Source organism: Euleptes europaea, chromosome 3 (genome assembly GCF_029931775.1).
Source record: "Euleptes europaea isolate rEulEur1 chromosome 3, rEulEur1.hap1, whole genome shotgun sequence".
Taxonomy (NCBI): domain Eukaryota; kingdom Metazoa; phylum Chordata; class Lepidosauria; order Squamata; family Sphaerodactylidae; genus Euleptes; species Euleptes europaea.
The window spans coordinates 60,274,243-60,289,190 of NC_079314.1; the positions used below are offsets into that span (position 1 = coordinate 60,274,243).

The 14,948-nt window shown below is 40.4% G+C and overlaps 2 protein-coding genes across 6 annotated transcripts in view; one reads left to right on the plus strand and one right to left on the minus strand.

The window, feature by feature from the left end:
- Positions 1-6,285, plus strand: part of ASZ1 (ankyrin repeat, SAM and basic leucine zipper domain containing 1) — a 32,208-nt gene extending 25,923 nt beyond the window's left edge. The window contains exons 8-13 of the mRNA XM_056846496.1: positions 1,697-1,772; positions 2,158-2,214; positions 3,644-3,756; positions 5,055-5,160; positions 5,821-5,934; positions 6,107-6,285. Coding sequence (XP_056702474.1) covers positions 1,697-1,772; positions 2,158-2,214; positions 3,644-3,756; positions 5,055-5,160; positions 5,821-5,934; positions 6,107-6,259 — 619 coding nt within the window. The 3' untranslated portion in view covers positions 6,260-6,285. The remainder of the gene's footprint in view (positions 1-1,696; positions 1,773-2,157; positions 2,215-3,643; positions 3,757-5,054; positions 5,161-5,820; positions 5,935-6,106) is intronic.
- A 3,800-nt stretch (positions 6,286-10,085) lies between these two features.
- Positions 10,086-14,948, minus strand: part of ST7 (suppression of tumorigenicity 7) — a 102,654-nt gene continuing 97,791 nt past the window's right edge. For all 5 annotated transcript variants that reach the window (XM_056845774.1, XM_056845773.1, XM_056845771.1 and 2 more), the window contains 2 exons: positions 14,777-14,916; positions 10,086-10,262 (listed from right to left, as the gene is read on the minus strand). In XM_056845774.1, coding sequence (XP_056701752.1) covers positions 10,167-10,262; positions 14,777-14,916 — 236 coding nt within the window. In that variant the 3' untranslated portion in view covers positions 10,086-10,166. The remainder of the gene's footprint in view (positions 10,263-14,776; positions 14,917-14,948) is intronic.

Genomic DNA, 14,948 nt, shown 5'->3' on the forward strand with positions numbered 1-14,948 from the left:
GACAGTGTCTCTCACACTGAGAGACACTGTCCTTCAGTGTTACTACTCTGAAGATGCCTGCCACAGTTGCTGGCGAAACGTCAGGAAAGAAAATTCCAAGACCACGGTTACACAGCCCGGATAACCTACAAGAACCAATACCCTTTAATGTTATGTTATGTACCCAAATGCTATGCAAGTTGGCATCTTAATGACCCTTATATTTTCTGAATGGTGCCTTGCATGCTGCCAGCCTCATTATGGAAAGTAGTGTTGGAGTTGGCAGGTTCATATATGGAAGCTGAGGAGCATAGATACATTTTAGAAAACTTCTGGAATCTGTCACTTACACAGATTCACAGTCTGTCTTTTAAAGGCATTAGAAAGGTGTGGATGAAGGGGTTTTCATGTAGTTCTTGAACTCTCGGTGTATCCAGGTTAAGACTGGGAAATCTTTCATAAACAATCAGTGAGACACGTTTTATTTTATTTTAAAAATAACTTGTTAGTTCCAGGCTATTGAGAATTGGGAAGGGAGGGAGCACAAAAGGTTCTTTACTTTAGTCAAGCAGATCCTGTGCTACTTAGAAGATCAAGGAGGCCATTGCATAGGCAATCTTAAGCACATAAGAAAAGCCATGCTGGTTTAGACCAAGGCCCATCAAGTCCAGCAGTAGCCAGCCAGGTGCCTCTATGAAGCCCTCAAGCAAGACGACTGCTGCAGCATTATCCCGCCTGTGTTCCACAGCACCTAATATAATAGGCATGCTCCTCTGATACTGTAGAGAATAGGTATGCATCATGACTAGTATTGATTTTGACGAGTAGTCATAGATAGCCCTATCCTTCATGAACATGTCCATTCCCCTCTTAAATCTATCTTCTCTGGTGTGGCGCAGTAAGCTGCTAGGGCTAAAACAAGTACATCTTTTTCAGATGCTTCTCCTAGCATGCTGCCTCCCAAGGTTTCCTCTCCTGCTTTCTCTTTCCTTCCCTAGCCTTTCTGGTGAGCCCTCTCAGCATGACTAATCGGTCTACCAGCCACTTCATGCCAAGATGGGAAGTCCTTCCCTTGACATGGCCAGTTGGGCACAGGCCTGGTATCAAGGTGGGGGGTGGAAGTGGAGGGCCCTTAACTGCCCATCACCAAAGGCTGGATCAGAAGAAACATGCCCAACTGTTACTGGCTGTTCTGCTTGACACCATTTGTTGAATTAACCTTCTATGCTGAGGTGGGTTGTACGCAAAAGTAATTTGTCACTAGCTTGCACCAAAGTGTGAAATGATTCTGTTCATAAAGATTATTCTCCTTAGGAAGGTTGCAAAGAATAGTGAATTTGCTTTTTAAACTTTGGCTGCAAAAAATTGATCAAATGTATTATTTGCCCCTCTGTTTTTCTCTACCTAAATTGAAAGTACACATTTCTGCATTTACATGGCAGTGTTGTTGCCTGAAAATACACGCAGGTTAAAATTTATTTACTTTATTTAAAGCATTTATTAGCTGCCTTTCTTCCATACAGAGCTCTAGGCAGCTTACAATATAGATAAAACACATAACATACATTTTAAAAAACCCACAAAATTTAAAATAGCAGTTCAGGACTGCTATTAAATCAATCAAATGCAGTCCTAAATGAAGTTAGATATTGTTTACAGACATGCTGTATTTTTTTAAAAAATAATAATAATAAAACATATGTGTATGTGTATATAGTTCCTACACAGCCTTTGGTGACCTGGAAGTTTTTCTACATAGCCTTGAGCTGGAACATATATCAGAGGTTCTAAAGGTAAAATTCTTTTTTCAGTGAAATGGAAATATGTGTGTGGAGAACATTTTAGTGCATTTAATTGCTTCAAATGTCACTGTTAAGATTTAAGATTCAAGTTGTATTTTAATAAACAATAGCAGTGCATTCCTAAGCCCACTGACTGTAATGGACGTAGAAGGGTGTAATTCTGGTTAGGGTTGTGCTGTAAATGTTCAGGCTATTTTTGAGGACATAAATTTAATGTATCTGAATGATACTGAAGTTCTATGATATACAAGAATGTCCTTAAGTAAATCTTGATACTTGGTTTGATTTATTGATCTGGATGATAACATTTGGAGGTTGGGAAGAGCTAGATTCTATCTTGTAATGTGGTCTTACAAAATAATTCTGTTTCATCCAGGAGACAGAGACAACTTTAAGGCAGCTTTTGACGATGGGAAAAGAAGATTTGATAGAGGTTAGCTCAATATGGCTATTTTTAATGTTCATATAATTGTATAGTTGTTTGAACTGATTTAAATATTTACTTGAACTGATATAAAGTAGAATATGACCATTGAATTCCTGTGGTGGTATTCTATTTTAGGCATCAGTTCCTCGATGGAGTTGCCCTGTTAGCAGGGAGTCTGCTGCTATCACAGAAATCATGCTAACAAAATGAGGGAATGTTTATTTGTTCCTTTTAAAAAAAGCTCTATGTAGTTACAAATATGGTCACGTTTTCCATTAATAGTTATTGGAAGTAATGTGAGTTGAACGGAATAAATGCATCAGTACTGGCAATGGACACAAATTGGTAAATGTCATGCCTTGCCAGGTCAATACACAATACCAAGAGGTGTTGAAGAATGTGAATTCACACGAAGAATACATTTTCAAAGCAATGAGCATAGGATTAGATCCAGTGATTTCCCTCGTATCCCTGCCACTCCATGATGTCCCTGAGACTCCCGTCTCCCTTTTTGCGAAAGGTATTTTGGAGGTGGTGAGGAAGCCCTGTTCTGCTGACAGAATTCCTTTTCATTAGTGGGGAGTTTCCACAACATCTATGGACGGAAAGCTATGTATGAAAGATCTTGTTTATGCTGCTTCTGTGCTTCTATTGCTGTCTTCAGGCATACTTGTTTTGCTGTCAAGTGGCAGCCAGCCTATGGTGACCCCCATAGGGTTTTCAAGGCAAGAGACTTTCAGAGGTGGTTTGCCATTGCCTGCCTCTGCATAGTGACCCTGGTATTCCTTGTGGTCTCCCATCCAGATACTAACCAGGGCTGACACTGCTTAGCTTTTGAGATCTGATGAGATTTGGCTAGCCTGGGCTATCTAGGTTGGGGCTCATATACATTATCCAAAATGAGGCTCAGATGGTTAAACTAGGACATTGTCTGCAACTTCCCTGCCTGAAAGCTAGAGAACAACCACATGGGGGTGCTACTTCTGCAAGCATTATTCAAAGAAGAATTTAAGAGCTTTCAGTTTGATAATGAATGTCAAAAGTTACCCTGAAACTTTGCTTAAAATAAATAAGAATTAGGGGTTTAGTCCTGAATATCCTTATTAAGTCTCAGTAGTTATTTACTACTTTGTACTAATATATGTGCTACTTTGCATTATTTAAAGTAACTTTTAAGATCTTATTAAAATTAATTAAAATTTGTACCTCTCATTTAAAATTGTAAAATAACAAAATAACGTGGATGAATTTACGTAGATTAATTATTTTATTTAAGGTTTTCTTGTCTTTAGAGAAATTGATTTCGTGTTAGACCATGCTATTAATTTATAAATGATTAGAGATTTTTCCATGGTTACAGTTAGTGTATCATTTAGACTTTATATTCTAATTTCGTCTACATTTTTTTCTAATTATTAAGTGTCTTCTTGTTTAGATTGGGATTAAGGATACCAGAGATCAACAGAAAATCTTAGATGCTGTTAAAGAACTGCACGTGGAAGAAGTGAAATTAGAAGAGTTGCCTCAAGTGACAAACATAGAATTTAGGTAAAATGTCAGTTGAAAAAATAGGAACAAACACAGTGACTAGTTAGTCACTCCTGAAGGGAAAAAAATACTAAAATGGTTGTTTTGATGAGCAGTGGGCCTTAAATTATTATTCAGTACAGTGTGTTACTGAAAATGATATTGAATAATGGTTTTTTAGCATGGAAATAAGTGTTCATGGAAGGAAACTATAAAACAGTCTATCCATGACTGCAAGAATGATGAATACATATCAGGATATCACCATGGCTGGAGTCAAAGATTCTGCTCCATAAATAGAAGAAGCATAGTAGGGTGGAACCCAACCCCATTCTCCCTCATAAGCAGAAGTTTGCAGTATCCAGAGCCAAGCCATTATAACTTTCCACCATATGTGGAAAGAGCAGAAAGCCTCTCATGAATCGAACTGTGCCATCGTTTTAGCGTTTTAGATGTGTGTTACTCTACATAGGAATCAGAGGTACCCAGCCTGCTGGACCTGTAGGCAATACTGGAATTTTATAAGCAGGTAGAGGGTGCCTCCACACATGGCTGCCATATAGGTTGGGGTCAGTTACTAAAACATTGGCAGGCTCCAAGCCAAGGTTCCAACCCAAGCACCTTCCTATGGTAGAGGCAGCTGTTTCTGCATGGACGCTCCCTGCAGGCCCAAAGGCGATGCCTCCTGGGCTCTTCTGAAGCACCTCCTGCTCCACTGAGGGGGTAGAAAGCCAGGATTGGCTCTTTGCTCTGGGGACGGGGTGCTTTGGAGAAGGAGGACGTTGAGCACTGGGAAACATCAATGGGTACCATGGCATACATAGACACCACATGTGATCACTTTTTTACATAATCAGAAAAAGAAACAACTTAGAAAACATGTGTAAAAAATGTGTCAGTGCCAGCATCATCTACTACTTTTTCCTTTTTCATAAGGCGCAGGCACCTAACCACAGTCATTTAAAACCTTGATACTACCCATGTATTTCAGTTACCTTAGTTGAGAAGTCACCCTTTTTCTTCGATGTGACCATGAAGCAAGCAGTGGCATGGGCAATATTTCATAAGCTTGAGACAGCCTGCTTACTGGGGAGGTGCAGAAGGTGGGTACCAAAGCCCCACTGGGCCTGCAGGACAGCAGGACAACCACACACTTCTCTAGACTCCTTTCTAGTGACTAGAGCATAAAAATTAACGATGCAGTTATGCTGATCTTAACATAATTTTCACACCCGGTTTAATAGCCTGTGTTTTAAAAATTGTGGTTATGCTGAGTACATAATTGAATGTATAACTATTGTCTCATTTTATTGTTCCAGTGGTGATGAGTTTCTTACTTTTCTCGTGAAACTCAACAGACAGTGCATTCATCTTACAACTGCTGTGCAGAATGTGGTGAACCAATTTCCTACAGACTTTCACAAGGTATTTGACAAAGTGAAAAGATTTATACTAGTAAGCAGTCTGATTCAAATCAGAAGCAGCTCTCCATTTCTTTGCCTTCATATTTAACCTTGTTCAGATAATCCACATTATTTCTTATTGGTTAATGTCTTTGTTATTACAACAGAATCAACATAATAAAACTGATTTCAGGAGCATCACATTTGCTCCACGTTGGCATGCTTTCAGGAGAGCAGCTTAAACGTTCTTACATTAAAAAAAAAACTTATGGTATTTATACTGTGATGAAAAATGATGTGCATATATTATAATGGGCTAGGTTTAAGGACTCCCTTCTAAGTGAAGAGTCTTTTTTCTCTGGAAGGAGTTTTCCATGAAGAAAGATCCCTCACTTAACTGGAAGGCTGGATTCATAAACAGAGTTTAAGAGGATCAAAAACTTGTTTTAGAATGACAAACCTTGAAACAACGTGGCTTTACAGCCAATAGCATTACTTTCTAATCAGGTACTCTCTGTTTCCGCAGTTACAGAGCAACTGCTCTCTTGCTAACAGTCTTGATCTGCAACAGTAAATGTATCTTTTGTGTTGTTGACTAGAATTGATTTCCAGTTAACGGTGATGTTCTGCTGTCAATGAATGGAATTAAGTGCATTTTAACAGACAGTGTTTCATTTGTTAGTTAGTGCTGGAATGGAGTCCACCCCAAAGCCTCACTAAAGTTTGTGAAGACCTGGTTTCCAGTGCTGACTGTTTGAATGGAGAAGTTAGCGAATTAAAAGAGCTTGTTGAAAAGGTATATAAGTACTAACAAATCGAACTGGCGATATGCTGGTTGGGTAGTGCCGTAGTAAGCTCCATTAGTATACCATAGTGTCCCTTATATTAGCTGTTTAGTTGGCTCAGCTTTAAGCATTTTGTACTGTTTTTGTAGACCTTTAATTTTAATTTAACATGTATTTTATTAGCTGCAAAATGGACAAAACTGTGATCCTTGCCGAATACAACCTCTGGAGAAAAAAGGAAGATGGAGCAAAACTTTTTTAAAAATGGCAGCACTAACCTTGGTTGGATCTGGATGTGTCTTCCTCCTCACCAAGATAACTTTAAGGAAGAGTTGAGTTTGAGGTGTATATTCGACAAAATTTAAGTGGCTTTTTTTTCAATATGTAAAACTACAAGTTGAATTTACAGTATTAAAAAATCTTGCTGACTTGTTTTCCCACTCATGACTGATGGCACTGGAGTTCAGATTTTGCATTATTTAAAGTACCGAATTTTTTGCTCCATAAGACGCACTTTTTTCCTCCTCAAAAGTGAGGGGAAATGTCGGTGCGTCTTATGGAGTGAATGTGCGACTTATGGACTAGCCTAGTCCATAAGACGCACATTCTAGCTTGGAAGGAAGGCGGGCGGGGTACACAGAGCCGGCTGGGCGCACCAGAACAACGCGAGCCGGTGTTCCCCTCCCCAGTGGCCAGCTGGGAGGCGGGGGGGGGGCACACAGAGCGGCTGGGCGTGCCAGAACGACGCGAGCCAGCGTTCCCCGCCCCGACGGCCAGCTGGGGGGGGGGGCGTCTTATGGTCCGGTGCGTCTAATGGAGCGAAAAATACGATACTTTAATTTAGAAATACTGGAAATTAAACTCAGTTTTGTATAACATCTAGTTCAGTTTTCCTTGACATTTTGATAAATACCTGCATGTGTATATCCTTATTAATAAAGTTTTGTATTTAATTTTATGGAAACTAAATCTTGGTTCTCCAGCCCATGTGGAATCTCTTTTTAAGTACCTTCCAGCTATTTGGGTAATAGTGTGTTGACGTAAATATCCAAACATAACTGTTCAAGCAATGCTGTACTCAAAAGTCCTAGCAAAGGTGAGTGAGATGGGAACAAAGCAAAAGGCAGAAAACACAGAAATGGAATGGTCATTGTTACACATTGAAATAAGGAGGTGGTTCAGACTGCATGCTAAGCTGTGATTCTTTTTTTGTATATAATCTGTGTCTGTGGGACAAATTAGATGTGATGGCATCCACGCGTCTGACCCATGGTTGCTGCAACTATTTTAAAGTGATTGAAAAATGTTGCAAGAGCCAATCCTGATCAAGCTTGCAGCATGGTGGGCTATCCTGATCAAGCTTGCACCCCCCCCCTTTCAATCCTGATCAAGCTTGTACCCACTCCCCCCTTTCAAGTACCAGAACACCACCCCCTATGACTGTTTCATCACTTGAAAAGGCACAGGATGGGGGTGGGGAACAAGAGCGTCTCAGCCTATCATTGTGCAAGTCCGATAACCATCACTTTAAAATGGCAGTGGGTGGCATCCATGGCTTGTACCCATGAAAGCTGTCACATGTAGTTTGCCCCATGGTTAGGTTCCCTTGCATTTTTTTTTAAATTGCTAAAAGCATCTGGAAAGCAGTATGTGGGAGGCGGATTTAAATTGGGGTTGTAGCCACAGGGAAGGAAGAGGACATTAACTCACTTTAATGCACCAGTCTTCCCTCTGCTCAACTGCTTGTAGACTTCTTCTTTTTTTTTTTTTTTTTTGGCTTTTGTAGGTGTTTTTAAGAATTCATTTATTGGAATGTTTACAATTTAAGAACTTTGTAGCCTTACGTGAAAGCTTTATATAAAGGCAAGTTCCATTAAGATCTTCTGTCTTGCTTGCAAAAAAAGAGTCAAGAGCTAAAGTTTGATAATCTCAAAATAAGAGAACATTAGTTAAATAGATTAAGATTAATTTAATGCCTTGATTTTAATTGCAGAGCTTTTGTAATTTATTTCCCTGGTTTGCTTGTGAATTCACCACTCAGTCAGTTCTGCAAAAGTCTGAGCATTGGGAACTTATTCAGGTTAGTTGCATACATTGTAATAGAGGGTACTGTCAGGAAAGCATGTTTTGGATTGCCGTTTAAACCTCACACCTCGTTTAAGTACTGTTAGATCAACACCACCGGCTACTTAGTGCTTAAATTTGAAATAATTCCATCTATCTCTGTGATTTAAGCACATGCTGCTGACACAACTCTTACTTACATTGCATTGTGGTCCCCCTGCGAGGCAGCTGTAAGGTACAGACTATTCCAGGGGTCCCCAAGCTTTTTGAGCCTGTGAGCATCTTGGGAACTCTGACAAGGTGGGGGGGGGGGTGCAACCACAAAATGGCTGCAACAGGAGGTGGAGTCAACCACAAAATGTCAGGGAGGGAGGTTGTGCATAACTCTAATGGTAACTTTTAACACTTCAGGCAGAAGCTCTGTTTAACAGGATTTCTTTTAATCCGCATAGCCAATTAGAAGGCCTACTGGGCAAAAGCCCCACCTGACCCCTTCCAGTTTCTAAGAACTCTTGCCAAGCTCCAGGAATGGTATCAGCTAGTGCCCTGGCATCCATGGGGGGCATGTTGGGGACCCCTGGGCTACTCCTTTGATCAGCCAAGCAGAAAACAAATGTACAATAAACCTTACAATCTAATCATCAGCTGTAAATGTGTGCATTTCTATGAGAGCCCTTTTGCCTTCCCCTGCCACTTCCCACACCAACTCCCTTCTTGAGCTGAAGTCTGATTGGTGAAAATGCTACCTTTGTACCAGTAGAACCTTCTCTCTGGAGCTCTTTCCCCACCAAAGTAGGTCTGTCCTCCTGGAACGATTGGCTGTTTGTATTCCAGCTGGCACTTGGGAGTCAGAAGCAGATTGCTATTTACATTGACAGAGGCTTACCCTTACAGCTCTGTGGGTTGTAATTTGTAATATTTGTTGTATGTATGCTGTAAACTAGGTCAAATTAAGAGCTGGTTGGAACTAGGGAAAAAGTGTATAAAATCCATTTAGAAGTCATATTTAAAACACAGCCTAAATGTTGATCCTTTTGCATGCTAAAAGAGATTCTAGAATCCTTTTTTGGCAATTATAAGGTTAACCTAGTTAAGCAGCATCTGTGTGCCTGCAGAATTGGCCCCCACTTGTCTTATGCCTTGTGCACTCAGTCCCTGTCCACCTGATCGAGTGATTTAACCATTACCATGTTGGTTCTCATACTTCCAGAATGTTGTGGGTTGTTCATATCTTCATTGGATAAATGCAGAATTAAGGACAGATGCCTGAAGCCATCAAGTTCTTGCTGGAAGGATTTGACTGCAGGGATCCATGGTTCCAATTTACACACATTATTGCTCTGGACTGACTTGCACTACCCATGCCTTGGAGTTACAGGGCTGTTTTTGGAGAACAGTTCATTATTGAGTATGATTTCTTTTACAACATTTTGTTTAAATGTTTAAAGGTGCCATAAGTTCCTGAAGCATCTTTAGCAATGTACATAGATATGTGAACTAATATCCAGCAATTTTAGTTTTTTTAGAAAGACCATTAACCTTTTTTTTCCAGCTTGCCTGCTTTAAGGGCATAATGGATAACTTCTGTATTACTAATATTTCCTAGGTATTACAATATAATATGGCCAAGTGCCATTAGCAAATGTAAGTGTACAATTATTGATTTGTTGCCCTGGGTACAAAAAAACAGAAACAAAAATGTATAATTACTCTTAAGTCTATTACGAAAAACAGTTTGAACAATTAGCACTTTGTCGACCTTGACTGTAATAGTGCTTTAAAATTTAAATGAAGGCCTGTACAGAATAATAATGTCCCTGCCCCTATGCTTTATTGGTGCTATCCCCAACCTAAGATTGCTAATTCTCATTCCTGCATAATGGAAGCAGGTGAGGGGGCTAGCTTTGTTTCAAGAAGTCTGAGCAAAGGAATACAAGACTACTGCTGCAATACACAAAAAGTTTATTTTTTAAAGATTTTCATGTTTTCTGAAAGCAAAATGTAATAGAACCAAACATCATTGTATTTTGTACAACAACAAAAAATTATAACAGACAATCCATGAAGAGTTTTAAGTTGTGGAATGGCTTCCTTTAAAAAAAAATCATGCTTTCTGGTGGTCAACGAGAAGTTGGCACAGAAAATGTCATGGCAGTCATTGAGGACGATTTGTTTTCCTTCAGATCCTTGTCAGCTGATGCCAGAGGCTGGAGGGCAGGATGCTTTCCACTTTCTCCATGACAAAGTTCAAAGGGGCAAAGAGAGTACTGAGAAACTGCAAAACAAACAGAGACCAGGGGATCAGATCCCAGGGATAGCGCCTTTCCTCCTTGCTATAAACAAGGGACACTCAAGCTGTTATATGTATAGTCCAGGACATAAACAAAAGCCATTCTAATTTTGTTTTTACACAGTTTACCCTGGAAACTGGCATGTGCGTTGATTATGTGATTTTCCCACTCCAAATCTTACCCTCTGCCTGTCTTCCTCAAGATGCTGTTCTTAGTCACTTTCTCCCTTTACATTTATTGTTACGGCCATTGGCCAGCACAAAACAACAGAGCAGTGCAAGTATCCTTTACAGACTCCCTTTTGGTCATCTTCCTCTGGGCGGTCTTGCATCATCTTCTGGACCATCAGAGCATTTCTTATTTATTTACGAACTTCATTTATACCCTGCCTTTCTCCCCAATGGGGACCCAAAGTGGCTTAAACGATTCTCTCAGCCAGTTTATCTTCACAGCAACCTATAAGGTAGGTTAAGCTGAAAGAGACTGGCCCAGAGTCACCCAGCATGTTTCTATAGCAGAGTGGGGATTTAAACTCAGGTCTCCGGCACTCTACAGCACACTGGCTTTCTTAACATCGACAATATGCACTTCCTGTCACATCAGTTTTTCTTCCTGATTTGTCTCTGCCATCTTACCTCAGATGGCTCATAATCTTATTAAAAGAACATTTCTTGGGTCTTTATTTACCTTGTACTGCATTACAAAAAGACACCGAGAGAGTGCCATGTGAAAGCTAATATTTCTGCCTGACAAAGAGAATATGCATCATGTTCCACAAGCATTCAAGATTAACCTTCAAATGTATCCATGAAGCTGGGGCCTTGCCATCATGCCCTGCCTACTGTAACTTGGTGTCTGACCAGGAGCTCTTATGACTTCCCTGTGGACATCCCCAGATGGAGAGGCAGGTTCTGAAATTTCACACTCCCCGCTGCATGGGAGCCTGACTCAGATCAGAACTGTTAAGAGCAGAGGCTTCGATTTCCCCTCCAAAAAACGTTTTCCCAACCTGACACTGCCCCGGAGGCACTATTTGCCCTATTGTGGAAATGTAATTAGTTAAGCGTGTGGTGTCCTGTATCCAGCACCTCACAGGTTTAAGCACACTTCATTTTCCTGCTAATTCCTGCCTCCAACTGCAGACCTCAATTTTGCCCCCCCCATGTTCTTAAGGATCCACTAACCCCCCCCCAACAAAAATTTGGGACAACAGTGGGTGGCAGAGGAAGTGCAAAATCAAATTTTAAAGGAAATTCCCACCCACTCCCCTAAGAAAACTTAAGTGCCCTTAACTCTTTCGAACTGTTCGGTTGGACAGAAGCCAATTTCAGTATAACAAAATATGTATTATCACAGTTATCACATTGCTCCATTTTCAGGGCAGTGATATTCTGCTGCTTTCGCAGATGTTAAGTATCTTAAAAATAGATTATATATGTCTCACCTCAGGTATGTAATATGGAATACAAATCTGCCCTATGTGCCAGTTTATTAAGTCAGTGTAATAAAAAGTCTCTCAGTTGGCTTTATAGCTCAGCTATTTTTCCTAAGAGATTGTTTGAATGAACAACTAAATCAAACAGGAACCTGATATACTAGAAAGTCATGTGTTCAAAAAACTGCTGCTTTTGTGACTGCATTTTATTACTCGGCAATGAAACTTAGTTCCTATTTCTCAAAAGAATACAAGCATGTCAGTGAGAAATGTATCTTTCAATTATCACGTGGCAACACCATAAGGACCCAGTAACCTGCCCTGATCTAACTAAGCTAAAAGAAAAAGAAAAACAACCCTATCCCATCCTGGATCATGGAGTGCTAAAAGGGGGTGGGGGGTCCATGCCAATTAAAAGGACAAGACCAAATGTCATCTACCTCAAAGGACCCAAAGGTAGGCCTTTCCAGCAGCTTGCAAGTCAATTTATGTAATCCAAGTCAGAGTGAGCCATAAAGAACAGATTTAGCACAGAAAAAATATCTGCAGGGCAGACAGTTTTAGGTAACCAGCAGTACCATCTTAAGCAGAGTTATGCCATTCTAAGTCAATTGAAGTCAATGGGGTTAGAATAATGTAACTGCTTAGGATGTCTCTGGGCGACGCAACCCTAAGAACACTTCCCTTGGAGAAAATCCCACTGAACAGTTCTGCATTCTTAAGACTTCACTGGTTGTTAAGTGGCTCAAGATACCATTGAGTTGTAATACAGCCACACTATCCCTGCTTAATTTGGTGCCACTGGAAAAAAGATTAAAAGGCAGATTTGGAGAGAAGAGTTTAATCAGCACACAGATACAGAGTGCTGGATATTAGCCTGGGATTGGTAGAAAGTCACAGCACCGCTGCTGCCTAGACAAAAGTATGGAGGTCTTCTGGCTCTGTATTTGTGTCTACCTTGGACATTGTCCTAGGACCTACGCTAAGCAAGCGTTTTGGAGGAGGACGGCAAGAAAGCAGGAACCAAAGCCCCTTGAAGGAAAAGGACAACAATAACTGGTAACCTGCACCCAGGCGACTACGGGCGTTGTCCAGGTTCTAGTACAGTCAATTTTAAAAAGGCACTTATATTCAGATAGATGTAGTTCTGAACGTTTCTTTGTGCTAGAAATAACCACCCAAGAACGAGATGCAAGGAGAGCCATTATTTTCTCCAGCTGACTGTTAAATGCTCTTAAGAAGGGCACATAATGTACCACTACTGTTCTCGTGTGTATCACTGGATGAAGGGCATTGTTGCTATCTGTTCGGTTTTAATTTAAACACAGCACTCTTGTTTCTATTTACACTGTACTCATAATTCAAAGCCAGGTCCTGCTTGGAGCTATTTCCTTAAGCAATAATTGGGTGGATGTAAATCTTACAAAGATTTGTTAACAATATCAGACGTGCCCAATAAAATCTAGGAAACCAGGAATGCTCACAATGTACAAACTGACTTTCCCTTCCTCTCCCCCCTATATGGCATTAAAGAGGAGTCTGTTTTAGGCACGGATGGTTTTTGATTCTGATGCCATGGATGCTTCTGCTGTTGAACATCGTTGCCACATTCGAGGCCGTCCTTGGCCATCTCTTTTTATTTATTTATTTTCATATTTCTAGCCCTCCCTCCCTCGATGAGGCCGGGCTCAGGATGGGTTACAACAATTAAAATTTCCAATATAACAATAGAACAGTAAAAGATATAAAACCATAAGCCATAAAACAACCCAATTAATTTAAAAGATGGACACTGTATATACGTGCTTACTGTGGCAGGTAATGCCAACCATAAGCATATAATTGGTTTGGCTACCCACCCCCAAATAGATCATAAACTGGGGGTGGGGAGTAGGGAGGCCAGCACTGATCTCATCTAATCCACTTGTGCCAATGGGAAATGGTTCATGTTATGTCTGAACCGAGACTTGAAGATAAAAACACATCACCTCAAAGCAGCACCCCTATTCTCCCATAGATTTCAAGATTATCTAAAAGAGCTGTGTTTTTTTCCTTCAAATGGTGCCCATCCCAGTCGACCCTATTTGAAAACAGTTTGGTAAAATAAATATTCAACTGGACCATACGAGAATAGCTTCAGAAAACCACTGTAGCTATAGGAAAAGAACAGGGAATAAACTCACCCATGAAAAAGTTTGGAAGAATTTTCAGATGGATAATCCTAATTATGTATTTTAATTATGCTTAGCATTTACATGGTAAATATTTTTAAATCTAGTATATTACCTGGTATTAATCCTAACAGCAGCCAGTATTGTTACACCCCTAGATGCTGAGAGATAATGACCTGCCTAAGGCCATTTATAGGCTAGTCCTAAACAGGTCTAATCAGAATCCTACTGAAGTCTATTTATTAGGGCTTATTCCTAGGCAAGTATCCTTAGGAAAGGTATAGTGTTAGTGAGTTTATAGCTAAGGCAAGATTTGATCCAGACACTTCTATCTATCATATTTTTATCTCATCCCTCTTTCAAGGAGTTCAGGGCAGTGTAAACAATTCCTCCTCCATTTTTTTCTCACAAGAACCCAATAAAGTAAGTTGGGTTCAATGAGAGAGTAACTTGCCCAGGGGCATCTAGCCAGCTTCATGGCTGAGAGGAAATTTGTATCTGGATCTCCCTAGTCTTAGTCGAACCACTAAACCAGGCTGACATCTGGAGTCACCCTTTGTCACCATGCTACGCCAACTCTACATTTACCTCCTACACTGAGTTTTGGCACACCTTGTTTATGCAGTTGCAAACATCAAATTTCCCCCCTGCTCCCAGGTCATCATTTCATTGGACCTAGTATAAAATTGTGATGTGGGCCTCCACCACCATGATACCATCCCACACATACAATCTCATAAGTCATTTAGAGAAGTCAATTACTGTATTTCTGAAGGAACACACACAACTGAGAATGTTATCAATGCTTCTGGATGCCAGTAAAGTACACTCCCAGACTGCCCTTCATGTTTGGCTCTAGCTTGTTCTAACAGAGGCATGAAAAGACACTCACTGCTTTTGCAAAGACTCCCATTAGCTCTGGAAACTGATGTGTCAAAAGGGCCAGCATAGCTGTGAAGGAACATAATCCGGCAGTGAAGAGAATGAAGAAGGGAAGCTCTTTCTTGGGGTAAACTGAGACTTCATGAAATGCTGCAAGGAAAACACCAGGAATAATAATTTTT